This window comes from Kogia breviceps, chromosome 13 (genome assembly GCF_026419965.1).
Source record: "Kogia breviceps isolate mKogBre1 chromosome 13, mKogBre1 haplotype 1, whole genome shotgun sequence".
NCBI classification, from domain to species: Eukaryota; Metazoa; Chordata; class Mammalia; order Artiodactyla; family Physeteridae; genus Kogia; species Kogia breviceps.
Window position 1 is genome coordinate 91,139,595 of NC_081322.1, and position 27,912 is coordinate 91,167,506.

The following is a 27,912-nucleotide window of genomic DNA, read 5'->3' on the forward strand; positions in this document are numbered from 1 at the left end:
GCGCCGCGGAAGCCGGAAATGCGCCGCAGGGAGGGCCGTGACGTGACGTGGAGTGCCGTGGCTTGCGTCATCCCTCGGCGCCGCGGCCGGGAGCCGTAAGTCATGGAGGTAACGTTGGGGGTCGCCGGTTCTCCTGAGCGCGCCCCTCGGGGTTCGGCGCGGGAAGCGCCATCCGGGCCGCAGCCGGTTTCGCGGCGGAGGAGGGCGGCCGTGCCTGTGTTGGGTGGGCGCCTGCTGGACCCGTCCCGCCCCGCCCTCCTGCTTCTTGGCGCCGGCCGACCCCACGTCGTTCCTGGGGCCCGACGTCCCGGCTGCAGTCCGCGAGGACGTGGTTTGGGGGCCGAGGGGACGCCCTGCGCGCGTGTGGAGGCTCTGTGGCCGCGACAGCTACGGCCCGGAGCTGTTCACCGGGGCTGGGGGCGTGCACGCACAATGCGCCGTTGGTTATAGTTTTTGTTCTGACTGGCCTTCGCCCCTAAGGGAAGTTTTCGCTAGGTGGTACCTGAGCAGCGTGGGAAGAATGTGTAGGAATACTCGCTTCTGGCTCACATTTGCAAGTCAGAATTACATTGGGCATTTTTAGGCCTTTTGATAACGTAAAACTAAATCACAAGGGTCTCATTAACTGACCGTAGATCGGATTCAGTGGGGTTGCCTCAAAATAAGGATTTTACTTAGATTCCTGTCTCAGTCATCTGTCAGTTTTAGCACTAGCTGCTACTTTCTGAGTACTATGTGCTAGGTGCTTTTCAAGTATTATAATTACTGCAACCAGAGAAGGTGATAATATTTTGCACCGTTTTACAGTTAAAAGCCTCAGGTATGTTAAGTAACGTTTTCAAGGCAAGAGGTAAAGAGTCTGAGGAAGGATTCAAACTCAGATCATTCTAGCTCTCAAGCACAGGCCGTTTGCACTACCCCGTGGTGTTCTGGACAAGACACTGAAGTATCAAAAATGACGTGGGAGGTGCACACACATGCACACAGACATACAGGGTTTCTGGCTTCTAGGGGGGGACAGGCATGTTCCTGAGTGTAATACACAGGATGATGTATTTATTGTCATGAGTGACAGAGCATTGTAGCATCTAATGTTTGTTGATTTGAGGTTGGATTTTATTGTCTAACAGAGTATGGGCTTAAAAGTTAACCTAGAAGCCAACTTGTAGAATTTTATGTGTGTTGGTAGGGGTAGAATATAGCCATTCCTCAAATCTGAAAGTCTTGGAGACTTGGAGGGGTGTATTACAGCTCAGGGTAGGAGGAGCCAATCATTCATGTAACGTATTTTTCATTTATTGTGTGCCAGGGTCTATGCTGTGACCTGGGGATACAACGTTGTATAAGACGTGATCTCTGTGCTCTAAGATCTTACTGTTTGGTTGAGTCTGAGGGACAACTGTGTTGATCCAGTGTCTACAACCAAAAGAGACCCTTTTTACAACTTCAGGTGCCAAATCCAGGGCCCACTATGCTAGTGGAGTAGATGGGCTTTTGTGCAGAAATATCAATTCTGCCTGTCACCTGTCACTCCAGAACTACAGCTCATTCTTTTAGAGTTCGAATCCTTTTTAAAAATTCAAGGAGTCCCTTTTGATGTGAATGTGACCTTTTATAGTTCTATTTCTGTGTTAGTCCAGAGACAAACCACACTAGTTTTTGCACTAAGATAATTTGATTTAAAGAGTTAACTAGGTAAAAATTGTTAACTAGTTATCCGAAAGGATAAAAAGAGATCTCTGCAAGTAGTATTGTGGACACGGCAGCTGCGGGAAGCAGTCACTCCCCCTAGGACTGAGGGAGCTAAGGGAAGTGGTCAGAATGTTAAAGCTTAGAAACTTAGAGGAGGACCCCTGCATGGCTGAAACTCAGGGGTCTAAGGAGGAAACTGTGCTGCCCAGCTACGGGCAAGGGCCTGGCAAGTCTGGGAAGCAGAGTTCTGAAGGGAAGGCACTGACGCCTGGTGTCGTGTCTGTGGTGCCAGCCGGTGGTAAAGCTGGGCCTACAGGTGTCAGGAAGACTGCAGACTGAGTTCAGCTGCCGCTGCAGGGCAGTGCTCAAAGGAATAGGAAGCACGCAGGAAGCCCCAGGCTGCAGGCGGCGGCAGGAGCAAGTCCCCTCTCCCCTGCCATCCCGCAGTGCTCCTAGGGGTGTGTACCAACTGGCTGAGCAGGTGTCCCAGAGGACCACTGAATATTCCACACCAGTCTCTCGGGCAGCACCTCGCCTGCTAGGGCCTGAAAGAATTGGTTGACAGCAAGGCCTGAGAGGGGGAAGTGAAGCCTTTGGGGACAGGAATAGTGGACAGGATAACAGGGTGATGCTGACCAGAATGGAGGAACTTCAGCTGGCTGGCTTCCAAATCAGGGAGCTGCCAGGACTTACTGATGTTAGAACACAGAGGCCCCTGAACTTGATACATCACGTAAAGACCCCAGGTCAGTTTTAGACCTAGAATGTGATCTGTTTGCAGGTTTATAAGATGAGCTTCGTGTAATGTTGGGAAAATTATGAAAATTTGGTTTTATTTAATCCTTCATGGAAAAGCAGTGTGGTTTGCTGCTTTTTACACCATATAGGGAGTCAGAGTTATGCTTTCTGCTTCTCTTTTAACTCATTATGCTTGATTTTGTTTTCCCATCCCTCATTAAAAAATGCTTATTTTGATAACTTTGGGATAGCAAAAGAATGCTGAAAGGAATAAGGCACTATCCATAAAATATACTGAGCTTCTGTAAATTCTTAAATACTATGATTAATAAAGTAATTTAAAATCTTTAAGCATTTACTTGGAAATATTTGCATAAGTAATCTTTAGTTAACATTTAATCACAATGTTTTAATCATATAGTTCTCATGACATTCGGAAAGTGTGTTAACAGTAGCTATACCTGAGTATAATCTATACTCAGAATAGAATATACTCAGAATAGACAGAATAGAATTTTCATGTGACTTAAATATATACTAAATAAAATTAATTTTTACTTCGTGTTAAACAGTGTGTTTTATGTTTTATATTTCAGGTATTAATAGAGGATCCTATTACCACGTGTCTTTCTCCTTCAGTGTATGATATGATTTGTAAACTCGGGTTTGAAGCCAGAGAAAATTGTGATATCAGTAGTATTGTAACTCAGAATGGTGAAGTATGCTGGACCACAATTACAGACTGTGTGGTTTATACAGAATCAGGTTTGTACTTTCTCTGAAGCCCAAGCGCCCGTCAATATTGTTGCATTTAAGATGTCTTGACCTGTAAAATTTCCCTCTCTGCTCATTGCGTTTTGGGTTAGGAGATGTTATAGTACAGGCTTAATTTGAAAGAGAAAAGGAATCGGTGTGGAAAGAGGGAATGAGGCCAGAGAAGCATAGGAGAGTTAAGGGAAAGCTGGGCTGTGAAAACCAGGTGTGAGAAGGAAGGGGTTGGGAGGCAGTGAGAGCATGAGCTCTCAGCTCTCAGCTGAGCATGAGCTCTCAGCTCATGGCCCGTGATCCAGGTGGAAGAGGGAAGAAGATAGAAGTCATGTGAATTAAGGATATAGAATGACCAGTGTTATATACAATTATTTTAAATGTCTTCCAGGCGTTCTTGTATGTCTTTTGAAGTAGGGATGTGGGATGGGAAAAAATAATAATAATTGTAAAAATTATAAGCGAATGTGCTGTGGCCCAGCAGTCCATCCAGGAACGTACAAGGCCCAGTCACAGGTATGAACGTGTGTTTGTACCAAGTTACTGCAGCATTTTGTAATAGAAAAGAAAGAAAGAAAGAAAAATTGGAAATAGCCAAATGTCAAGCAGTAGTGGATTGATTAAGTAAATTATGAAAAAACTATGCATGCAAGGGAATATTATGCAGTGGTGAAAAAGAGTGAGAGGCCCATATTTCTGATCCAGAAATCTCTCTGAGCTGTATGGCTGAGTGAAAAAATAGGAGGAGCACATACTTGTATTATTTGCTTGTGTACATATAAATATTTCTAAATACACCCAGGGAATTCACAACAGTAGCTGCTGTAGGAAGGAGAACTGGTGGCAGGAGGGAGACTTTCAACCTTTTGTATTTTTCTGTCGTGAACCATGTGAATGTTCAACCAAAACTTATCAAAAAAACAAAACCAAGAATTCATATTCTAAATACGTTCCGAAATAATAATAATTATTATTAATAATGTTATCGGAAACCTCATAGTCTAATAATGTTACATGAAAAAGTCAGGTTAAAATATATATAACAACATGAAGCTGATTTTGTACAAACTTATATACAAATAAAAAAATTGAAAAAAATATTTGTTCTCTTCTTTGAACCTTTCTGTATTTTTCAAACTCGCTAATGAGAGTTTTTCTTTTATAATCAGATAAACACTATGTGACTTATTTTCAACAACATGAGTATCTTTATTGTAAGTTCAGTTATAAACTGGTTGCCAACTTTATGGAAATTTCTTAATTAAAGCCCTTTTTCTTTGATGATTTGGGCATTTGCATCACACGAGGTGGCGCTGGGGTACTAACTTGCTTTCTTATCCTTGAAGCCCAGGGTCTGGATTACGAGGGAAGCGTGAGGCTGCTGGGCCCTGTGTGCCAGGCTGTCCACTTCCATTTGTCGTCTCTGACCAAGGGGCAGTTTGAAACGCGATATTCACCGGGGCTCCAGTGGACAGGTGTTCCAGAGGTTCGGCTTTTGAACAACCTTTAGAAATAAAAGACTGCAGATTCCACTTAGAGGCCCTTATTACTTGCTGATTTTAAAGGGGTCTCCTCCATCCTCTGGGCCCTCAGCTGTAAGAAGGCTTGAGTGTTGCAAGGTGAAGTTGGAGCTGTTTGCAAAGCCTGAGCTGAGAGACATCCTTTGACCAAAGGAAGTTTTTGGATGCAGTGTCAGGATTGGGGTTTAGGGACGTAGTTTGGTGCATGGGTGCTGGTCCTGGGACAGAGAAAAATGGACAGCTCCAGAAAAAGAAGACCTTACAGACTGGTAGTAAGGCGTTCTTGAGACGGTGGGACTGGGAGAGCGGAGGTGGGGACGCTTGGCTTGTTGGAGGGGGAATAGAAGGAAGGAGGAGTAGCTTGGGGCCCGACCTTGTTTTGGGCGGCTTGACGGTTGGTTTGGTGGTTGGTTCAAACCAACCATTTCACTTGGAACATTAAATGATTACAGTAGAGCAGTAACTATAAAAGAGTCTAGTTCTGAAATACTTTGGATTTCCTAATGTAGGGTGGAAGGGTGTTCCCTTTTCCCTGTGTAGTAGCTCCCTGACCTTTCAATTTACAATTATGCCAGATTTATTGCTTTTAATAAACCTTTAAATAAATAAAGAACTTTCCAAAAACTCCTTAGATATTGAATGTCTAAGGAGTTAAACATCTCTCTTGATTCTTTGGATATTGTTATATAGAAAATGTTTACCTATACCAAAAAAGTCATTAAAATATGCCAGTTGAAATCATTCGAGGTTTGAACTTCATTAATAGAACTGTGCCTTTGAGAAATAATACTTATTGAACACGAATTCTAACATATGTCTTATTCTAAACAGTTATTTCCTGAAATGTTTGATGCCTTGGGAAGTCTTCAATCTCTTGCTATTTCTCTTAGCTTAATGAAGCTGACGTCATGTCTGGAGCGAGCCCTGGCGGACGTAAGTGTGAGGACTCTTGTTGTTGGTCCAGTAAAGTATCAGAAAGAACATTAACCTGTTTTGCAGTTTAGCTCAGATTTCTTGATTTTAAGTATTGTTTTCCTATACAATCACTTAGCATAGATTTTTAAAATATTTTTCTTTTTGAATGATTATGAGATCAAAAACGTCAGTGTCTTCGGTACTTTTGTCCTCTCACTTGTACAGACACTTGCTTTATGGGCGATTTTTTTGTTAACATCATCTGGCTCATAATACGATTGTTACACAATATTTGTTTGAATTTTAGGTGTATTTACTGATTGGGAAGGAATGCCCCTTCCTTTTAAGAGATCTGATTGCATCCGGGGAGCTCGCTCAAGTCTTTGGGCAGTCTGTGGTAAGCTTGTTCCCCTAAACCTGATGGAGTAGACACAGCGCAAAACGGTTGACGTTAGCTGTACTTCTGTTCCTCAAAGTTGATGTTCTTGTTAGGAAAAAATTAATTTCAGTGATTCAAGCATATTTTCCTTTCCCACATCCCCTTTCTAGCCGAAAGACACACCTCCCTCTTGTTCTGAGTGTTAATGTGGTTTGATAATAGCCTCTGGTGTGATGACTGCTGATGTGAGGGCCTCGAGCATAAGAGCCTCAGGTGTAGTAGTCACTTTGACGTGATGACCTCTGGTGGGACAGCCTCTGATACAGTGACCTCTGGGGGGCCAGGCAAATGAGCAGTTGGAAGTCTTTTGATCCACTGATTACGTATTAATTATAATACTAATTCTGCAGGTTATAAATTATAATACTAACTTATTCTATAATAAACTTTTAACCCTTTAAAGAGTGATATTATAGTTTTATTATTTAAAAAAATCAATATTTTTAACATCCGAGAAATTATACCTTTTGCAGCTGTTCAAACTTACCGTGGAAAAAAAATTTAGATACCAATTAAAAAACATGCAGAGCTATGTACGTTTTCAAACCTTCTAGAGGCCACATGATCAAGATCGTTTAAGACCAGTGAATAACCTTCAGGCAACTGAATAAGGCTGGGCTGAGGTGAAGGAGGAGGCCAGGGTAGTGCCAAGCTGGAAGGACACTACAAGCAGGACATTAAGAAATACGTTGTCAGTAGAGCTTTCCCACTCTTACGGTGGTTCCCTACCCCTTGCCAGCTTACGGATAGTTTCCTTTGGTGGCGGGTGTGGAGGGACATACAGACTGCTTAGTGTCACGCTGAATTCTCAAGCCGCGTCGTTTTCTTCTGCCCTTTTGTTTTCTGCCTGTGTCGTGCATTGAGCCTTTTGCCTACCCGCAGCCCTTTTAGCTCCCAGATAATTTTCCTAGTTCGTTGGCATATATATTTCTGATTGCCCAGATGGTATGAACAATTAACTTAAAATAATACTAAACTTAAAACAGTATTAAATTATTAATATTATAATCATTAACATTTAATTAAGTTAATAGTAAAGTATTTTAAATTAGTGTGAGAACCAAGACTTCCCAGAATAGCATCAAAGGATCGGCTGTCAAGCTTTTTGACATTGAGTTGAAACCCCTCTTTATAACTTCCTCTCCTTTTAGGGAAATCCAGAATGCATCTGTTTCCTCTTCTCAGAGAGTCTTTAAGTTGTATGAAGACAGCTTCAGTCCTCTCCTGAGTCTCCTGGAGGCTCAGCTCTTCTTTCATATGACATGGGGTTGGGTTCTTTTAGTCTCTGAATGGCTTCCGTTTTTCTGAATCTCCTCTAAGGTGTGGTGTTCCAGACCCAGAGGTAGCCTATGGAAAGGTATAATTGCAGTTTGATAAGCAGGGTCCTTGTATTGGGAGGGTCTTTGCTTTGTAGATGGAGGGACAGAGCAGGTGAACGGTGAGCTTCAAGCCAGAGAAGAGGCTGGAGCCTCTGTGGTCTGGCTGTTCGTCACTGCCCTCTATTTTATCACGAGCACATGCTGCTTACTGTGGAGTTTCTGTTTATCACTTTCTGTTTTATTTTATCTAGATACTGGCCATGTTGATGTATGGTATGAAAGCAGTGTAGCCTGGGTGGGATCTCATCCCCCTTTGTGGCTTTGTGGCCTCTGAAACCTTGGTCTCACCTCTCCTTGCTTATATTTCTCTCTTCTGCATAGTGGGAATAATAGTACTTTCCTCAGAGGTTGTCCTGAGGGTGAGTGAGTAACAAACAAGCACAAAATGTGTCTGAGATGTTGAATGCTCACAAGTGTTGGTCTGTTATTATTGTTGTCATTGCTACATGCCGTTGGTTCCATTAATTCCAAGAAGAGAGCTCACATAATCCCGGTGTTGTGTTGGTTTACTCAGTGACCCGGGGATCTGCCGTCTCTGCCTAGATGGACGTGCTCAAGGTCTTCGTGGGCTCCCCGTGCGGACTCAACCTTCGCAACGTCCTCTGGCACGGCTTCGCGGCACCTCAGGAGATTCCTCCAAAGTAAGGTGCTGGGGGAGGAATTCTCTCTCTTCTTTGATATACTTAAGAGTCTGTTTTATTTTGAATTTCACATCAAGGAAAGATGTATTTTGAGAAGAATGAGAGTTTGGGGACAGGATTTTGAAGATAATACTGGAAGTTAGTGGCAGAATGACTGGCGTGGTGATGGGGTTATGATTTCACTGACTTGTTGCCCCAGAAGCGCAGGTGGCGATGGGCACGGCGCCCTGGTGTGTGGAGACCCGAGGTTCAAGCTCACAGGTTTCTGAGACCACTGCACGGCTCCATCCCAGAGCCTGTGGAGCTTTCTGCAATTTAATGCTGTTTTATTTTCTTAATTTTAAACTTTTTTCTTTGAAAGTAGAGCTTTTTATATGTTTGCTGAGCTCATTTTTCTAATGGATCTCTATGGTATTTTCCACTAGATACTGTTCAATGATGATATTGTTGACAGCAGGATTGGGTCAACTACTAAAGGGTTACCTTCAACGAACTAAGTTCACATTGGCACATCGACCTTTCATAACTCTTACAAGCTTAGAGGATTTGATCGTTTTCCCTGGTAAGTACCACATGCCACATTTTTCCCTGAATAGATCTCTGTAAAGATATTTATGGAGTTATTAAATAGCATTGAGACTTGAACTCTGTAGGTGGAATAGTTATTCTCCAGGGGCAAGATGCCTTTGGAAGTTTCATGAAGAACCTCTTAAATTCGGCCACATCAACCCTTCCCTCTTCCCACAGTGCCCCCAGGGTTGTCTGAGGGCCACAGCTACGTGACTCAACGTTAATGATAAAGTTAGTTCATCGTGCAGATATGTTGGCCTACAAATGGCTTTGGACCAGTTTGCAGTGCACTTTCCCTTCTCCTTTTAGCTCTCGTGCCTTTGTACTCGTAATCATTATGCCAAAAGTACCAGTAGTATAAATGTTCTCCTATATCATCTTTTGTTTTCTTTTCATGAGAAAGCCATTTACCGTATTAGTGGGGTTGGGGGACACAGGACTTTGAAAGAGCAATTAAACCATGTGTTTGCTCCAGGCTCATTCTTTTCCACTTTGGCTGGAGTGTTGTGTCTGTATTTGCTGGTGTTAATCCTGGAGGGAACAGTACGGATCATCTTGGTCCCAGCAGTCTTAGCCTTTTTGTATCAAGGATCCTTCTGGAAGTCAGGTGACTGCCAGTAATATATATATTCTTTAAGACTTGATTTTTGTAGAGCACTTCTAAGTTTACAGCAACATCAAGAGGGAGGTGCAGAGATTTCCTGTCCACGCCCCCCCACCCCCCCGTGCACAGCCTCCCCCATTATCAACATCTCCCACCAGAGGGTACATTTTTTACCAAGGATAAACCTACATTGACAAGTCATAATCACCTTTAAGTCCATAGTTTACCTTTGGGTTCACACTTGGTTCCTATATCTTCTGAAGATATATTTAATTTTCTTGGTCGCTGTGGTCAGCTTGTTGACCCTGAACTCCTCTCCTCAAAGGTGTTGTAGCTTAAATCACTAAAGAGATGTAGTTGCCCACGTTCCCTGTTTCCAATGGTGCCTGTGGTCACCTGCAACCCTGGCCCTAGTTCAGGTGGCCTCACACTTAGGTGGCACGCCGCCTGGGGCCCACAGTTTATCTGCCTCAAGAGGTCGGCTCAGTGCCATCACTCCCTAAGTGTGTTCACACCTCTTTTCAGTTGATTAGTGTGGTTGTGCTTAAAAGTCTTTGCTATTTTTACAGATGTTACTTATGAGGTACTTTCAGTATTAGAAGAAGTGATGAAGAAATCCACTTTTATACTGAAAATCATGTTGCCATATTGGGAGGTTGCATTAATCAGCTTCAAGTCTCACAGGTACCTGAAGTGTGGCATTACAAAGTGGTCACTGGCAGCTTGGCGGCCAGGCCTTCTTAAAACCCTAACCTTCCTGCTTTGTCGCTGTTGGAGTTGGAGCAGGTAGGAGCGGGACTGACTCGAGCAGACCCGAGCATAGAATATCTTCATATAATTAACTAAAAGGCATCTTGTAACTGTGTTTTAAACATTATTTTTTGTACAATTATAATTATTTTTTATTTAATGAATTTATTTTTACTTAAAAATTTAAAAAATTTTTTTGGCTGCACTGTGCAGCTTGTGGGATCTCAGTTCCCCCGTCAGGGATTGAACCCAAGCCACAGCAAGCAGTGAAAGCCCAGAATCCTAGCCACTAAGCCACCAGGGAACTCCCTGATAATTATTTTTAGAATCAACTTATTAATTTTTTTTGAGTTCTTACTGTGACTGAAACATGGTGTCCAGTGTTAGAGAATCATGAGAGAAAGAAGATGTCAGTGTGTCTCTATATTCCCTGGGGAGCAAGCCCAGGAGTGTAAGCATCAAGAGGTCAGTGGTCTTTACTTCCTTTCTAGTTACCTGATCCTGATATGTACATTTGATTGGATACCTTGAGAACCCACTGAAATCCTGGTTTCTGAGTATTTTTTAGAAGTGATGAAACAAGTTTAGCAGATCTTTTTTTTGGTTTTGTTTTTTTGCGGTATGCGGGCCTCTCACTATCGTGGCCCCTCCCGTTGCGGAGCACAGGCTCCGGACGCGCAGGCTCAGCGGCCACGGCTCACGGGCCCAGCCGCTCCACGGCACGTGGGATCTTCCTGGACTGGGGCACGAACCCGCGTCCCCTGCATCGGCAGGTGGACTCTCAACCACTGCGCCACCAGGGAAGCCCGTTTAGCAGATCTTTGATGACACTTTATTCTACTGCAGCTGCTAAAAATGTTTCATCATACATTAAAACACTAGAAGATGGTTTTACAGTCACTAGTCTAATGAGACTTTGATTCTGTTTTTGTTCCTCATATTAGTGAGTAATGTCACTCCTCCTTGCTGTGGACACATATCGGTAGTATCTGGAATACAGCACCCTTATTACGGTGTTGATGCCAGTGTTTACTTTGAAAACATGAAGTTTTGCTTATTTCCTTCAATTTCACAGGTTTGCTGACTGTGCCATATTGTTATTGGTGCAACTAGAGACTGGACTTAGGAAAGTTTTTGCCACAGTTAACAGATGTCCAAAGAGACTTCTGACTGCTGAGGTATGCTGCTTTAAATGGTTGATGGTGACCGTTGTTGCTGTATTGACATTTTTCTGTGCCTAATTAAAAGTTTTTAATATCATATTTTTGCTTATTGTTAAATGAATTTTTTAGCTAAGAACTTTCTTTGGAAGGCTTGACTGTCATTTTTTGTGGCTTCCTATTGTGATTTTATATGTTATATATTTATTTTACTTGTGATTGTCCTTGAGGGTTCTGTCATATTTCCAAGTAGTCTTTTAAACCTAATGGTGTCATAAAATGAGTTGACGCTTATGTTTTCTCTGTAGCCATATTTACTGGTGTACTATTGTAACCCCATGAGGTGGGCTGTGGGTGGTCTACAGCATGCCCTTCTCGAAGGATACTTTTGGCTTCCTTTTGGCCAAAACTGCCAGGGAGGCTTAGCGATGTCTCTGGGTGGCCATGGGCCTAGTTAGCTATGGGAGAATCCATTAGGTAGGGGAAAGGGAGAATATATATTATGGGACAAACAGCAGCACCTACCATACTTGGTATTCTTGTTTCTTTCACTGGTTCAGCTTCCTCTTTGTGCCCCTTTATATAGGCATTCCTCAGAATTCTGTTCTCACCCTGTACTCTCTTTATCCCTTGGGAGACCTCACATAATACCATGCCTTAAGCTGTTACCTGTGCGGGAGCAACACCAATTAGTAAATACTTTGAAACTAATAAAAATGAAAGCACAACATGGCAAAAGTTGTTGATGCAGCTGAAGCAGTGTCAAGAGGGCAATTTATAGCATTAAGTTCCAGCAGTCTCCAAGGCATTGTCTCTAACTCACGGTTCTTTGATCTCCTGAGTTAGGTTTACACCTGTTTGTTGAATATCTTCATATGAGTTTTCCCCAGCATCTCAAATTTACTTTATTTTAGAAAAGCAAATTTTTTCTTCTACAAATTTGTTCTCTGGTATTCCTTATTATCCTTATTCTCTGAATTGCTCTGCACCAGGCTTTAGCACCACCTTATGCTCTGCCTGCACTCCATTCTCCTCATGGACTTGCGCTGCTGATCGGTTCTACCCCTGATTTGTCTTGTGGTCCTTCAGTGCTGAGGCCTCACCTGGCTCCCCATCACGCTCTCCTGCTAACTCATCTCCCACAAGTCTTCGTGATTCTCCTTCTCTAGTCCATTCTCACACTGCCACTAATTATTTTCTAAACTCACAAGTATTCCTGTGTCTTTTATGGTTTCCTCTGCTTAGAAACCTTCCATGGCTCCCAGCGCCTGCTGCAAGGCTCACACTTCTGCATGGCTTGTAAGGATGTCGGAGTCTGGCCTCAGCCTTTCTCCAGTTTGTTTTCCCTCTGATTTCCCAGCATAATTTAAGCTCCTCTCCAGTTCCTGAACATGCGTGTCTTTCCTCTCACTTTGCCCACTGCCCCCCACCTGAGCACTCCTGGCCACAGCGGTGACTTCCCAGAGCCACATCTACTCAGATCTAACAGCTGCTTTTCTCTGCGTTCTCTTTCTGTCTTATCTTGAGGCAGTTCTGCTTTGCCTTATGTGCATTTTTATAGAGCTCTCTGCTGTAGGCCCCTTTGGAGTGAGTCATCCATGTTTATGTCTGCCGGTGCCCACACCCAGTGCCTTTCATGTGGGCTCTGCCCAGTCCAGTGTTGTGGAGTGAAGCCTGGGTCTTCCAGCAGAAACTAGAGCCCCAGTTGTCACAGCTCTCACTCGAGTGCTCTTAGAATTGACTTCATGGTGACATGACCAGTCACTGCATGGCTCTGTGGTGTCATGAATTTGGTTATTTAGTTGTCATTTCACTGCACAAATAAATAGTGTGACTGTTTCTACAGAGGATGTAGTTTATCGAAGAATATCTTAAATTTTAGCCCAGGCTTTTATCCAGAATAAACATAGCATCAATTTATTTACAAAGCAATACATACATGAAAATTCTAAAGTGCAATGCAAATGCCATAATTATTTATTGAATACTTGTTATGACATAAGGTCTCTTCAGAATCAATGCAGGATATGAAGATGAGCAAAGACCTAGTGACTTTTAGAAGCTTTTGTGTATTAGGGGTGAGAGATAAGACACTTATACCAACTCCATAAAATAAGGTAGAAGTTGGGCATTCCCTGGCAGTCCAGTGGTTAGGACTACGCAATTTCTCTGCCGTGGCCCAGCTTCGATCCCTGGTCAGGGAACTAAGATCCCTCAAGCTGCATGGTGTGGCAGAAAAAAAAAAAAGGTAGAAGTTAATTCACATCGTTTATGGAGATGAATGAAAAGTTCAGCTTTTCTGAGGAAGTAGTGGGGATATTTAGTAGGCAATTGAATATTTAGAATAGAGCTTGGAAAAAATGTTAGGGTCAGCAATACATGGGCTTTCGAGTCATCTGCACATTAATAAATGTTCAGGAGTATTTGATAATATTAAAATGAAAATGTTAATAAGCATTAATAAGTATAACACATTTCTTGAGCACTTGACTTCGACAAAATACTGGTTTTGACACGGTGTGTAAAATCCTACTGAATTCCCCAGCAGCCTTTGAGATGGGCATATGCCTCACTTCCAGGTTTGCAGAGAAACCTGAGCATGCAGGTGCTCAGGCTTCCACTCGTAGAAGGTGTGGAAGCTGGGATTAGAGTGCCGAGGCAGCCTGGCCCCGAGCCGTGTCTGTAACGTCTGGGCTAATTATACCAAGAAGCATGAAAAACAAAGGCTGTTTGTTGGAGAAAATATTCAGTTGTGCTCACTTGCACACAAATACCAGCCATCAGTAGAAGTGCTCTGTGTGAGTAGTGATTTGTTAAGTTGTGGCATCGTAAGTGTTAGAAGTATCTGAAAGGTGTTAAAAAAAGAGAGAGAGAAAAAATGCTTGGAGGGTAAAATATTTAAGTATGCTAGTCAAATGTATGCTTTAAAAGCCCAGTTTGGGGCTTCCCTGGTGGCGCAGTGGTTGAGAGTGTGCCTGCCGATGCAGGGGACACGGGTTCGTGCCCCGGTCTGGGAAGATCCCACATGCCGCGGAGCGGCTGGGCCCGTGGGCCATGGCCGCTGAGCCTGTGCGTCTGGAGTCTGTGCTCCGCAATGGGAGAGGCCACAACAGTGAGAGGCCTGCATACAGAAAAAAAAAAAAAAAGCCCAGTTTGTATGAAGAAATTGAACAGCCGTTTTACCCTTAATTTGCAAAATAAAAATGCTATTTTCTTATCAAGTCCTTAAACTCAATTACAGACTTTAAATTCAAATCTATAAGATCATAAAGACCCGTTAACTGAGATATGCTGATTTAGATCAGACCTCTGGAAATCTGGACTATGATACTTCTGACTTTTATTGTCATTTCTATCTAGTATTTATTACTGCTTTCACTCAGGCCTGATTCTCAAATATTGGCATTAACCTAAAATGTAGAGCTAATGATTGAAGTCACAAATAAGCCAGATGCTTTCTGTGATCAGTAGTCAATAAACAATAAAAAAACATTTCTCAACAGAAAAGAAAAAAAAAGTATCTGAGCTACAGTACTTGTGAGAGCAGTATTCCAACACGGCTAGACTGCCAGGGTTGCTGTATTTTCATGTCTTTTATATTGTGTTTATGTTGTCAATGACATTCTTCCCAAAGTGTTGCTAGATAAAGATTTCTTTACAAAAGAAGGTTTCATATTTGTGGCCCTGTGCTAGAATTTTTTCCTGCTTTGAATAGTGTCAAACTACTTGTATTTTGCTTTAATTATTTCTTTTATTTCCTTTTCTGAAGTCAACAGCTCTTTATACTACCTTTGATGAGGTAAGTAAACTTATAAGGTATTTTGAAACAAATAAAACATTGTATTCTTTTAAAATTAAAATTAAAGATCAGCCATAAATCATATACTTACAGGAAAATGTTGATAGTCATATAAGCAAAGAAAAAAAGAAAAAGGTGATGATAGTGTTGAATATAGTTTTCAGACTAATTGAGACCCAGTCTTATTAACTTAGTTTCTAAAGTTACGGAAAGGCCATAACATACATATATACACGTGTATATACATATACACATACACAATGTTTGCAGCTACACATAAACACACATATACACGTATACCTGTGTACACACACTATACATAAACACATAAGTACACATATACATATATATGTACATGAATGCACACACATATATACATGAATATCCATAAACACACATATACACACCTATATACATGTAAATATACATAAACATACACACGATTAAGAATACATATATATATCTTCTTAAAGTCATTGTATTGGTTGAGAAAACCTTTTCTGAACAGGTGGTTGCTACGTTCTTAAGACTGTCCTTATTTCATTTAATCTGCTTTGGACTTAAACAGCATGTCATACCAAATGTACAATATCTTTTGACACTGAAAGTTCTGTATATGTACCAGTTAATCAACTTACTTCTTTTTGGTGTTTTAGATATTGGCAAAACACTTGAATGATGGTAAAATCAATCAACTTCCTCTTTTCCTTGGAGAGCCTGCAATGGTAAAGTATTAGGCATTTACAATCTAACATCCTTGTATTTATGCATGTGATTAGCACTTCTCAAAAATGATGTTAATTTTGGCTTGTGACGTGCCCATAAGAGATGCTTCTGAAGCATTCCCATGTCTGAACTTCATTATCTGTGCAACTGTCATTTGCTGGCTCTGAGCCCAGCTCAGTTACTGTGCTTCATGCTTTTTGTTTAAATGTCCTTCTCCTAAGGCCTGATGACTTAGCTGACCTGATTCTGAGCAATATTTGAATTTGTGGGTTTTGTGTTGCGCTGGTAGCAGGGACTGCATTTGCTTCATGAATGACAGGAAAGTCAGATGCGACTATAAGACACAGTGTTGGATGAGAGAAGGTAGTTATTCAGAGCCATTTTCTACTTATCACAGTTTTGTATTTTATGAAGTTATTGCAATGACTACTTTGGACTGTAAATAGAATTTTCATATTTTCTCCTTTTAACTGGGAGTTAGCAACCTAGGTTCCAGTTCCGACTGTGTGACACTAGTCAGGTTCCGTACTCTCTCTGGGCATCCTTTCTGCCATCAGGAAATTAGGATGATTGAACTAGTTTGTCTAATTCTGTTTGTCCATCAGCAATTTGCCTGGGTCAGCAAATTGGGTTTTCTGACTTATTTTCCTCTACGTTGTGGAAGAGTCCTTGGATTTGTGCCATTAAGAAAGAAGCAGTGTCTTCATAGGGCTTCAGAAGTAAACGAGTGATGTGAGAAAGGACATGTAAGAAGGAGAGCCATGAGGGGAAAGAAAAATGGTGTTGTCCATGCAGGAGCACAGCAGTGGATTCTTTTATTGATTGGAAAGTTGGCTTCCAAATGTGGTTGACTCAGTTCTCGTCTTTCAGAAGGGTGAGAATGAGAAAGGGTGCTTTTACTAAGCACTGGAGCCATGCAAGCAGTTTTGTAGCCCTGGTGGTAAGTTCTGCAGACTTCTCAGGTTCTTATCAATCAGCCAAGGAGCAGATACAGAAACAGGGCTCCCCAGGATATCCTGCCTGAGGAGCAGGATGTCCAGTTACAGACAACAGGGCTCCCTCATGGGGATCCTTCCTGAGGTGGTGGGGTGCAGTTCCAGAGGATGGGGTTTCCTCAGGGCGATCCTGAGCCACTGGGGTGCAGTCCTGCCTGAGGTAGTCGAGTGCAGTGATAAAGCCAAGAGATCCCAGGGACTATCGTCACTTGATACTTTTCTGTTGTGTGACCTTGAATGACTTTCTTTTTCAGGCTGACTTTTCTGTAATGAACATTGCTGCTGCTCAGATGTTTGGGGCTTGCCCTTTCTGGGCCTTCGGACTTTCCTTCTTGCTGCTGAGAATACTAACCAAATATTTTCTGTGTCCTTTTTTTGATAGGAATTTCTCTGGGATTTCCTGAACCATCAGGAAGGTCCCCGTCTAAGAGATCGTTTAAGCCATGGGGAAATCAGTTTACCTGAATTTCCGAAAGAAGCAGCCAATCAGTTGCTTGCATTTTCCTTTGTACTTTTACTCAGATTTATTGATGAAGATCTGTTATCAGTGTTTAAGGTAATGTGTAGGAAAGAAAATTAATTAGATTCACTATCATTAAGTTATGAAGGAATATAGTTTATTTTCAAATATAATTAATTATATTTTAATCATCTTTTTTATATGAGTACAGTGTGCCTCCATCTGAACATGTGTACATGTGTACAGGTATTGTCTCTAACAAATAAGTCAATATTACTTGATCTCACCTAAAATAATTCAACCTATTTCTAAGCATACATTTGCTTGTGTTTTTAGCAGTGATGGGGTATTGCAAACCAGAGAACAAAGTATAAAACAGGATTAACTAAATAAATTGGAAAAATTTACAGAGGACTATTAAATGAGACAATAGAATATTTACATTTGTCAATAAACTGTAATTCTTTTATATTTTAAAAGAAATAATTTAGATTGTTAGTTATATTTTAATCTTTTTTTCAGACTGTACATGTAACAGTTATGGTAAAATTTGTTTCAAAATTGCAACAGGATAGAAAAATTAATACAAAAAGTGAAAGTTCTCAGGAATCCCTTCTCCCAGAGGTGACTGCTGTCAGTAGCTGGGTGTCTCTGCTTCCACATCTTTCCGTGAGCCTGCAGTGCAGGTTCCAAAGCAGGACGTACTGTGTTTTGTAACTAGCATTTCATTAACAGTTGATTTTTGGCAACTTTGTTCTACCTTTACTCTGTCTCAGCTGCTTGATAGCCCATCTTATCAATGTGTCATTATTTGTCTAAGCTGTCCTTCATTGATGAGCGATTTAGAATTTTCTCTGCTGTGGAGAATGTCTAACTATGATGCCGAAATTCTTTCGTGAACTTCCTGTTAACGTTTTTGCTCTGTTTTATTCAGCTTCATTTTCCTCACTGGTTTATTAGCCTTATTTGCCATTTTCAGAGTATGTGTTGCTTGTTACCGGTCTTTAGGTTTTGATGTTTTTTCTCTCTGACTTATGCATTTGAAGTCGTTCTTAAAAGACCCTTTGCTTTCCAAAATTATAAATGTATTCATATGTTTTCCTGTATAGTTTTATAGCTTTTTTCCCCATTTACATCTATTGATCCAGCTGGAATTTATTTCACCTGGGAGTGAGTTAGAGAATCTATATGTACTTCTTCTCTTTTTTTAACAAATTGCTTCCAAGTTGGCCAAACACCATTTAGAGAATAAATATCTCTATACTGTGTGCACTGGACTCCAGACCTGGACTCTCTTTGCCTGTCTTTACTAAGCTTCAGGATACAGTTTCATATCTGAGAGATTACTTTCCCGCCCCTCTTCTTCTTCAGAATTGTCCTGCCTCTTCTCTAATTGTTATTATTCCAGTGAACCTGTGTAGTTAAACACAAAGCCCAAGCCCAGCCAACCAGCCCACAGGAATGGGCTCCTGATGGATTATGTGGGGATAATTGACATTTTTGCAAGACTGAACATTGTTCCCTGACACAGGCCAGTCCCTGCTCTTCACTCTCCACGTTCAATCCTCTACCTCAAGCTGGTGCCCCAGATCTGCATCCCCCCTCCCCTGTCACTCCCACTGCTCCCCTGAGCCCCTGGGAGGGGTGTGGCCCCCATGTGTCCCCACTGTGCTCTGAGGCCCTCCTGGGGTTCCTGTCTCAGGGGAGAAGCCGTGTGTCCTGTTGTGGCTGCCGGCTCGTCACTGACCCCAGGTGTGAGTCCTGGCGACCCTGCCGGACGTTCACCACACAGTGAGGGCTGGTTTCTCTCTGTTCCGTGTAGCACCCGTGTAGGTATCTGCGTGAGTGAAAGTTGAGTGCATCTCTTCTCCAGGTGACGACTAACTATATGAGTTGTTTCATGCTATTGAGAGTTCTAGGTAGTTACTGCTTATATGTAGGAAAACTCTTGACTTTTGTGTATTAAATTTGTCCACTCTAAGCTCACTGACTTTGTAATAGTCCGTGGGAAAAAAACCTTAGGTTTGCCAGTTATACAGATGTGTCAGCTGTAAATAATGTTATTTTTACTCTTTTAAAAATGTATGTTTGGCAGTTGAGTGTTTATAGTATGTAATCCTCTTTCAGTTATATTGATTTTTTTTTTTTTTAGTTACATTGATTTTTAATGTTTAAATTCTTATGTCCTAGTTTTTTAGGAGAATCTCTTACATTTTCCAATTGTTTGGCATCTTTTTTCCCCCATTTATTTCTTGTTTTGCTGCACTGTGGACAGAGTGGCCTTTGTAATTTAACAGTTAATCAGCCTCATTTAAAAATTTTGTTGGTTATGGTTTGACTACTATGTTACACCTATTTTAATAAAGAGTTTTGCTTTCTTTTAGCTGAGAGAATTATGTGAAGGAAGCTAATTGGAAATCGGGACTCTTAAATGACCTAAAATACAATAGAAGAAAAGTAGAAGCCTGACCAGAAGTTGCAGTAACAATTGTCTGTTTTCTCTAAAGCAGGAAAAAGCAGCAGTGAGAGCATTGGTGAGCATTGCAGAAGCCTACAGCGCTCGCTGCCATCCAGTTTCTCAGCTTAAAAAACAGGTGTGTAGGGAGGGGCATGTGCAGGTCAGTTGTTGCAGAGATTTGAGAGGTACAGGCCAGCCTTGTCCAGCTTCCTGGTGGCGCAGTGGTTGAGAATCCGCCTGCTGATGCAGGGGACACGGGTTCGTGTCCCGGTCCGGGAAGATCCCACATGCCACGGAGCGGCTGGGCCTGTGAGCCATGGCCACTGAGCCTGCGTGTCCGGAGCCTGTGCTCCTCAACGGGAGAGGCCACAACGGTGAGAGGCCTGTGTACCGCAAAAAAAAAAAAAAAAAAAAAGGGGGGGGTAGTCTCCAAGAATATAATAATCATGATAGTTACTAACTGAGAAATTCTAAAAGGAAGCTGTAAAATCAGCACAGAATAGATTGGGGAGATTTGCAGTGGTGGCAGGGAGAAGCCAAGCCTGGAGAAGACAGGTCCTGAGTAGCATCAGGTAGGAGGGGGTTATCAGCAGATGTGCAGGAGCAGAGTCCAGTGGCATTCTGTCCTTGATGTTTGAGGGGAGGAATCAGCCTGAGTTCCTGTGTCAGCGGGTCCTGTTTGCGATGATGCGTCGGGCTGCTCTGGTACCTTTATCCACTCGCATTGCACTGTCTGTCCATCGTGATTCTGAGCTTCCAGAACAAAAGCCATTAGAAGGAGGACCCAGAAGTGTTCAGGGAGGGAGGCTTCAACGAAGGAGGGAAGGTTCTGGAAGGAAGAGAAGCTTTGGGGAGCCAGCCTTCCTGCTCCTTGGCTGCTGCTTCCAGGTCCCGGGTCAATGCCCCTTCCTTTCCCCACAGTGGGTGTTCTGCACCTTCACCTTTTCTGTGGCCTCGTACTCCTGCCGCATGTGATTTAGTCACCTTTTATTCTGCAGCCGATCTTGCATCCTGTTCTTTCTAAGTCCGCTGCTCGGGATATCAGCTGCGTAACAAAGTACCTCATTTGGTGGCATCAACAACAACCACTTAATTTGCTTGTGCTTTTGTGGGTCATAAATTTGGGATGGGCTCTGCCAGACAGGAACCCATCTGAGGAGTGGAAGTCTGTTCTGGATGCTCAGTCAGCTGCACTCGAGCAGAGGTGGGGACAAGGGGAGGGGCCTGTCTCCAACCTGGTTCTCCCTGTGTTCTCAAGGCCACGGCCATTCGCCACGGCTGGCCCCGACCAGGGGTGGGGACAAGGACCAACTCTTATCAGCAGGCGTCAGAAGAATTTTGGACACTTCCTTGGAATCCCATATTTCACCTGCCTTTCTTTACATGATTTGATCGAGTAACAGACCCATCACCTAGTTTTAAAGTGGGCATCTGTAACAATTTTACAGATATGTCTTTTCTTGGAAGTGATGACAACATCTGTAACAACTTAAAAACATATTTTCTAGAACATTATTTAAAAATCTTGAAAAGCAGTTGTACTTGTCCTGTCAGGTGCTGAGCTGTGAGAGGAGCATCAGAGTTTGGCCTCTGCTGCCTTTGCCTGAAGGATCCGAAAGGGAGGCTCAGCGGTGAGTGCCCCCCAAGTCACGCAGGCCTCGCGGGGGTCCAAGAATGTCAGCCTCTGAACGATTTTTTTTCTCTGGCAAGCCCGTTGGGAGACAGATCCCAAGGAGGGGTTGCTAGGTCTTGGTGACTGGAGGGCCAAGACTGGGGGTTCAGGGCCTGGTCATGGGGGAACCGTTTGCAGAGACCAAGGGCACAGGGACGAGAGGCAGGCCTCATGGGGAGGAGGGTGGCATCTGGCAGAAATGGTTAGTGGACGGTGTGACAGCAGGTCTGAAGCTCAGGAGAGGAGTGGGCGTGGACACACTGCAGAGTCAGCTCGAGGGAGGACTCTCGAGGGTCACAGGGCATCTTCTGACAGCAGGTGCATTGCCCACAGTGTGTTGTGTTGTTTATTTTTACCTCTCCCTCTGATGGTGGCTTTTTCATTTTATTTTTGGGGAAAGCAAGTTGCAGATTGAGTGCTTTGCTCAGTGAACCACTGAAATAAATAATATTCTGCACTGGCACTAATTAGGCATCTTGCTCATTGTCATGTATCTTCAAATGTTTTCTGTTTTTCAGATCAGAAGGTAATTCTGAAATAAATGCCTGCCACTCTTTAATCACAGAAGTCGTGGCTGAGCTGTGTCACCATGTGCCCGAGACCCACCATGTTCCTCACGACTCAGAGCACCTTCCTCCTGAGAAGTAAGTTCAGGGTATCCTGGGTGAAGTATATTGGGGTCGCCGACTTCGCAGTTTTCTGTGTTTGAAGTCTTACACGTTGAAGGTAGTGTTAGAATCCCACTGTGTTCCAGGAGGAATTAGATAAGCCCTGATGGTGTGTGCGTTGGTCTGTCTGACGGACGTTACAACACACGATCTGTTCTCACCATCAACACCCGCCCAGTGTAACGATTGCAGCAGGAAACCGAGACCGCGTTGGAGGCTGTGGCAGGTGTGCAGGCCGCGGAGAACCGGCGACCATAGGCCCTCGGGACTCTTGCTCTGCCCCGCAGGTGGCCCCAGCTGCTCCGTGAGCTCTGCAGCATCCCTGTCCGGACCCTGTTCTGCCCCAGAGCCGTCCTGGAGGTGCTGGCCGTGCTCCGGAAGATCGGCGCCCACTGCCACCGCGTGTGTGGCCAGGTGGCCGCCTGCGCGGAGCTGAGGCACCGGCAGTGGGAGGACAGGAGCCTGCGCTCCCGGCAGCGGCGGAACTACCTGCGCCTGGTTCACAGGTGCGCGGCTCGCGGGTCTCGTTGAGAGGAGCTCTGCGGGGCAGCTCTTACCTCTGGGTACACTTCTACCCCTGACTTCAGAGAAATACTTAGTTCAGGAAAAGTTACATATGTGTCACTTTAAAATACCATTTATAATTTTGGGATATGGGTTCTACAGACCCGAATGAATATTTGGATTTAAAATATAACAGCAGATTTACCTGGGGATGCCAGCGTTGTGTATTTTAGAATGTGCTACATCCTCAGAAAATTACCATTTTGGACAAATTCCTAGAATTTTGGGGTTGAATGGTATCTGTGCTTATAAAGCTTTTAGTAAGTATTCCTTTGCTTTTGGAAGGTTACATCCAGTTTACACCTTTACCGGCAGTTTATGAGATGATACTGTTACATCACACATCCTTCCCCAAAACGGTGTATTTTAAAATTCCTCCCGGGAAGACTGGAGACTGACTTTAACTAGAATTTGGTCCCAGAGACGTTGAACCCGTACTCATGTTTAAGCCATTTATGTTTCTCCTCTTGGGAGAGTCCTTTGCTGAACGTTGACTTGTAAGGAAGGAGCTGCCACTGGGCAAAGGAAACGGGAGCCGAGTCGAGGGGACTGGGTGCCGAGCCCGTGGAGCCTGGTCCTCAGAGCAGGCAGGGCGCCTGCGGGCTCAGAACCAGGCGAGGAGCTCAGGCCCAAGGTTGGGGGACATCCCGCACAGCCTGCAGGGGCCAGGGCTCACGGCCACTGGAAAAACGGCTGTCCACACAAGAGTGTTCTTTTGAGAAGTTTGGATTTAAGGACTTTTGAAAGAAGGATTGGCTAGATGAAACGTTTTTCTCCTTATAAAGGTGATAAATACTTACGTTTATTAACTTTTACTTTATTTTTAGTATTAAGCTTCTGTCTTCTATGCTTTACCTGATTTTATTGCTGATTGCACTGGAATTGGTCAACATTCATGTGGTTCTTGGGAAAAATACTTCAGAATATCAGCAGTATCTCAGGTCAGTGTCCTCACAGGAGAGGAAGCTGTGTTTTGGTAATTCTAAATCGTGCTCACTACTATTGGTGATTTTCTTGGTGATTTTTTTCAACCGCACAGTCTGGTCCTGAACTGTTCTTCTCTGTGGACTTCAGTGCAAATTTGTGAGCCTTTAAAACTGACACGTTTCAGATAATTTAATGTGATTTACATGTGAATGATTTCGGAATTCCTCCCTCTGGTGTAAGAATAATGTCCAGACAGTGTTACTGGGAGGAAGCTGGAGAGGCTGCCACCGTCTCCGGCAGCTGTGCGGATGCCTGGGGCCAGGTCGCGGCTCAAAGCTGTGGACTCTCTGCCGCGGGGCTGCCCCGGGTACCGTAGGGTGGTGCCCTCCACCCACTAGATGCCAGTAGCCCCCAGTTGTGACGACTAAAAACGGCTCAGATGTTGCCACAGTCCTCTGGGGGCAAAATCACCCTAAGTGAAAGCTATGCCTCTAGACAAAGGGTCTGTGGCTTTGCATCGTATTATTCTTTTAACTTCTCCCTAAATGTGAAAATTTCAAAAACGCATAGTTGGAGAAAATTTTAGGCTACTTGGGAAACTTTGAGGAGAACTTGAAAAATGTGAAAATGGCACTTCTTCCCATCAGTCAGGTAATTCCCCTGTGAACTTTCCGACGAATTATCTTTCAGGAAAAGCCTTTCAACAGCAATAGCTGCTCCCGGTGGGACGGGTCTGCCTTGGTCCCTCTCTCCATCAGGGCGGGTGAGGCTGGGCATCCGGGTGGGAACAGGAGGCACAGCCCTCGAGGTCCCGTGTCCTGTGGGTTTATTACATGTGAGTGTGGTCCAGACGCCTCTAAGGTCCTTTCTGGAACCGAGTCCCATCAGCTAAGGGCATCCGTCATATGTGGATTTTGGAGAGAAAGATGGTGTGTGAGCTGTGTGGAGTCTGGGCGTCCACCCCCTCCAGTGACACTCTAGTTTGGCGTTCTTCTTCATCCAGTTTGTATTCTCTCGTTTCTGTTTTGAATGTATTTCTTTTTCTTGAGTTCTCAGACAAAAATTAACTATAGAACTTCAGTTGTAATTTCAAAATGAAGGGGATACATTTAAATCATTATTGCATTTTACAAGGGAATAGATAAAGAAATTAATTTCTTTTTTTTTTTTTTAATGGTACGCGGGCCTCTCACTTTTGTGGCCCCTCCCGTTGCGGAGCACAGGCTCCGGACACGCAGGCTCAGCGGCCATGGCTCACGGGCCCAGCCGCTCCGCAGCATGTGGGATCTTCCCGGACCGGGGCACGAACCTGTGTCCCCTGCATCGGCAGGCGGACTCTCAACCACTGCGCCACCAGGGATGCCCTTATTTCTTTCTTTTAAACAGGTTCTTAAAGTCCGTCTTGCAGTACACAGAGAACCTGGCGGCTTACACCAGCCAAGACAAGAACAAGTGGGATGAAGCTGTCAATCTCACACAGGCGGCCTTGTTGAAAATTTGGACTTTTAGTGAGAAGAAACAAATGTTAATACATTTAGCCAAGAGTAAAGTAGTCTAATAAGTCAGGATGTTTTGGGATCTATCAGAAAACCCGACCTGAGTAGACTACAGCATGTGAGTTGAAAATCCAAAGGCAGGGTGGATTCCAGGTACTGCTTGATCAGGGCACAAGGTCCTTTGCTCTGCAGTTTCCTGATTTGCTTTTCCCAAGTTGCTGGCGTGAACCTCAGGCTGAATCCCTGGGAACCAAATGGGCGTAGCAGTTTGGGGCCTCATCTCCCAATGCATACTGTCCAGAGGAGATATTTTTCTCACCCAGCTGTCACCCAGGAATGGGCAGCTTCATCTTACTGGCCACAGGCCTAATCTTGAAACGATGGCTGTGGCCAAGACCCTGCCCTGCACTCACCAGTCAGGCTGGGTGGACGTCTACTCCTGGATCGGCCACTGGGGTGTAGAGGGAGGGCTTGGGCTGGTCACCCTTGTCCCTGGAGCTGAGAGGTTGATATGATTCAGATCTCGAGGGAGAGGGTTGGGGAGGAACAGCTTCTGGAAGGTGCTGGGTAGCAAGCCTAACGGTCAGCACGTCCCCGGGTTTCCAGGTCTGGCAGGTTTAGTGCAGGAACCAGGAGGACGGAGGAGTGAGGGCCAGGGCTGCAGCCGGAAGAGCCGGGTCAGCCCTCGCAGGAGGCCCTGGGTGGCCACTGCAGGAAGCTCATCCGCTTAGGTGGGAGCAGCAAGGCTGTGGTTCTCCAGGAACCCCTGCAGGGCTACCCCCAACCCCAGTCTGTGTGTGCTCGGCTGCACCCACCTGTTGTGATGCACAGCCTCCTCCAGCCTTGCTGGCAGGTCTGGCCTCCCAGGAAGGACTTCCCACAGCCTGTCCTGGCTTCTCAGCTGTCAGAGATGAGCGTGGAGGCCGCCGTGGGGGAGGTGGGGCCGTGTGACAGCAGCCATCCGTGTTCCATCTGTTGCTTCATCAGCCCAGTACCTGCAACTCCCTTGTAAAGTGAACTTGTGGGTAAAGACTGAAACCTGGAAATCTTCCTCATTTTGGTAACTAGTTTTCTGTTGACTTTTATCCCTGGAAATGGGCATCCTTTCCCATGGGCCCCCAAGTCCCCGCCTGTGGCCGCAGCCCTGTCCCCAGGGGTGTGGGGGGCGGTCACCCCCATTACAGTCGGCCCCTCTCGGTCCTTTGGTTCCCTGGCACGAGGCCAGCGCTACGGGCGGGCCCTCAGCCCTTCTGTGTAAGGGCTGTCTTGGGGGCCTAGCCTCCCCACAAGCCGTGGCTCCGAGGGGCTCACAGGGCTGCACCCCCCTCACCTGCTTTCCTTGATCGACCATGTGTCCTGGTGGCTCAGAGAGGAGGGTGCCTATCGGGTGGACGGCAGCCCCAGGCGTCCCCGTCTCCGCCACGTCTTCCAGGGGCTGTTCGCGGGGCTGGAGTGTTGTGCTGAGGTCTTGGAAGTGGTGCCGGGAGAGCCACCCAGCGGATAAGGCTTCTGTGCCGTGGTTATGGGGGGTGGGGGTCACCGAAGTCCACAGTCAGGTCACCGTGTCACCTGACGCCAGCGGTGGGCGCTCTCGTGGGACGGACGTCAGCATGCTGTGCACTCACCTCCTCACGCCCACGAACCACTCTGATACCTCTGGCCCTCAACTTCCGGTCTCGTTGCTTCCTGGCCACACTTACCAGTTGCTTCCTCCGTGTAGACCCATCCTCACGGCCATGGGTCCTTCCCGGCGCTTGACCTGCGCCCCGAGACAGTGGGGGACTGCCCTTGAGGCGGTAACACTACAACTTTCTCCTTTAGGTGGTGTCTGGATTTTGCAGAAATCAAACAACTCGTACTTGAGGCAGCGGGCCGTAGGAAGCTCTCCTTAAGCCTGTGGGCACGCGGCGAGGAGGCGCGGGCACGTGAGCCTTTTGTCTCTGACCTGGGCCTTGGAACGTGCGCAGCCTGGTCCTGCGTGGGCGTCTGCGGTTTCAGAAGGAGACGCTCCAGCAGGCGCCGACCCGATGCCGCAACGGCTCAGACGACACCGCCCACCATCTCGGTCACGAGGAGACGGAGCCTCGGTGGAGTCGGGGTTCCCGCCGGTACACGGCTCCGGAGGGCAGCTAGGAGAGTTGCTGTCAGGGTTGTGTCCCAGAACCTTGGGGTCTGTGCTGTGGGCCTGTTTGTGGCGCGGCCCCAGCACCGCACAGGCCGCGCCCGCTCACCAGGATCCTTCGCGAAGGCTCAACACCCACAGCCCAGACGCCGCTGCTGGCAACTTCAGAGTCACATTCGGCCGTCACTTCCGCAGTCAGCTTTCCGTCCATTCTGCCCCCAGACGGTCTCCTATCCTGCCCGGGACTCTCGCCGGCCTTGGTCTCAGCTTCGAGGTTGGGGGAGCTGTCTTCCTGTGAGACGGGGCGCAGGCCTCCGTGGGCGCTGCCCCCCCGGCCCCAGGACCCCAGCGTGTGCTCCCCCAGGGAGCGGCGTGCGTTCTCTTGGTGTCGCGCTGCTTCTGCAGGCCCTTCCCGCGGCTCCCTGTGGGCGAACGGCGGCAACGTGACGAGCGCTGCCCTTGCTGGGGTGCCGGGCGCTAGGGCGGTGTGGCTGGTGCCCGCCCGCCCTCGGGGAGGCCACGCCGCTCCCGGCCGGTGCTGGGCTGGGCACTGCCCACGGGCTGGCTTCCTCCTCTCCGGCCGGTCTGTTTTCTCTGTCCGCGCTGCTACTGCAGAACCCTTGCCTTGATCGGGTGCTTCCCTGCGTCCACCCGGCTGGCAGCCACAGCAGAGGGGGCTGAAGCTCGTTGTTTTCCTCAAACAACGTCACATGTCTCTGCTGCTCTTCACCGTTGAGTTGATGTAGAAGTTCACTCCGAGGGGCAGGCGTCCTGAGGGCTGTGCCACACCGGCCGTCTAGCCAGCGGGAGTCGCCAGGGTCATGGGCGCCGGCGTCTGGGGGTCCGCGACTC

At 45.5% G+C, this 27,912-nt stretch overlaps 1 protein-coding gene and 1 long non-coding RNA gene across 8 annotated transcripts; one reads left to right on the forward strand and one right to left on the reverse strand.

The window, feature by feature from the left end:
* The first annotated feature begins 15 nt into the window (after positions 1-15).
* ERMARD (ER membrane associated RNA degradation) lies at positions 16-25,980 on the forward strand. Of its 6 annotated transcripts, none has more exons than XM_059083351.2 (18): positions 16-108; positions 3,027-3,195; positions 4,542-4,681; positions 5,547-5,648; positions 5,938-6,027; positions 7,992-8,089; positions 8,515-8,651; positions 9,833-9,947; positions 11,089-11,191; positions 14,943-14,972; positions 15,629-15,697; positions 17,076-17,249; positions 19,661-19,747; positions 21,166-21,242; positions 21,802-21,927; positions 22,239-22,457; positions 23,343-23,456; positions 24,829-25,980. In XM_059083351.2, the coding sequence occupies exons 1-18, from the start codon at positions 103-105 to the stop codon at positions 24,998-25,000; spliced, it is 2,028 nt and encodes a 675-aa protein (XP_058939334.1). In that variant the 5' UTR covers positions 16-102; the 3' UTR covers positions 25,001-25,980. The 6 variants fall into 6 exon arrangements, with proteins under 6 accessions (XP_058939334.1, XP_058939335.1, XP_066867259.1 ...); XM_059083352.2 differs by having other exon boundaries at positions 19,664-19,747; XM_067011158.1 differs by lacking the exon at positions 4,542-4,681 and having other exon boundaries at positions 65-108.
* On the reverse strand, positions 13,442-26,626 carry LOC136792401 (uncharacterized). Of its 2 annotated transcripts, none has more exons than XR_010836135.1 (3): positions 26,269-26,626; positions 15,611-15,689; positions 13,442-14,294 (listed from the first exon to the last, which is right to left on the reverse strand). It is a non-coding gene; the product is annotated as an uncharacterized lncRNA (long non-coding RNA). The 2 variants fall into 2 exon arrangements; XR_010836136.1 differs by lacking the exon at positions 26,269-26,626 and adding an exon at positions 25,754-25,974.
* Positions 26,627-27,912: the final 1,286 nt, after the last annotated feature.

Excerpts from the sequence above, each read along its gene's own strand:
- ERMARD (XM_059083351.2), top strand. Across the intron at positions 8,652-9,832 it reads GGATTTGATCGTTTTCCCTG|ATGTTACTTATGAGGTACTT; the intron begins GTAAGTACCACA and ends CTATTTTTACAG. Across the intron at positions 22,458-23,342 it reads TACCTGCGCCTGGTTCACAG|TATTAAGCTTCTGTCTTCTA; the intron begins GTGCGCGGCTCG and ends CTTTATTTTTAG.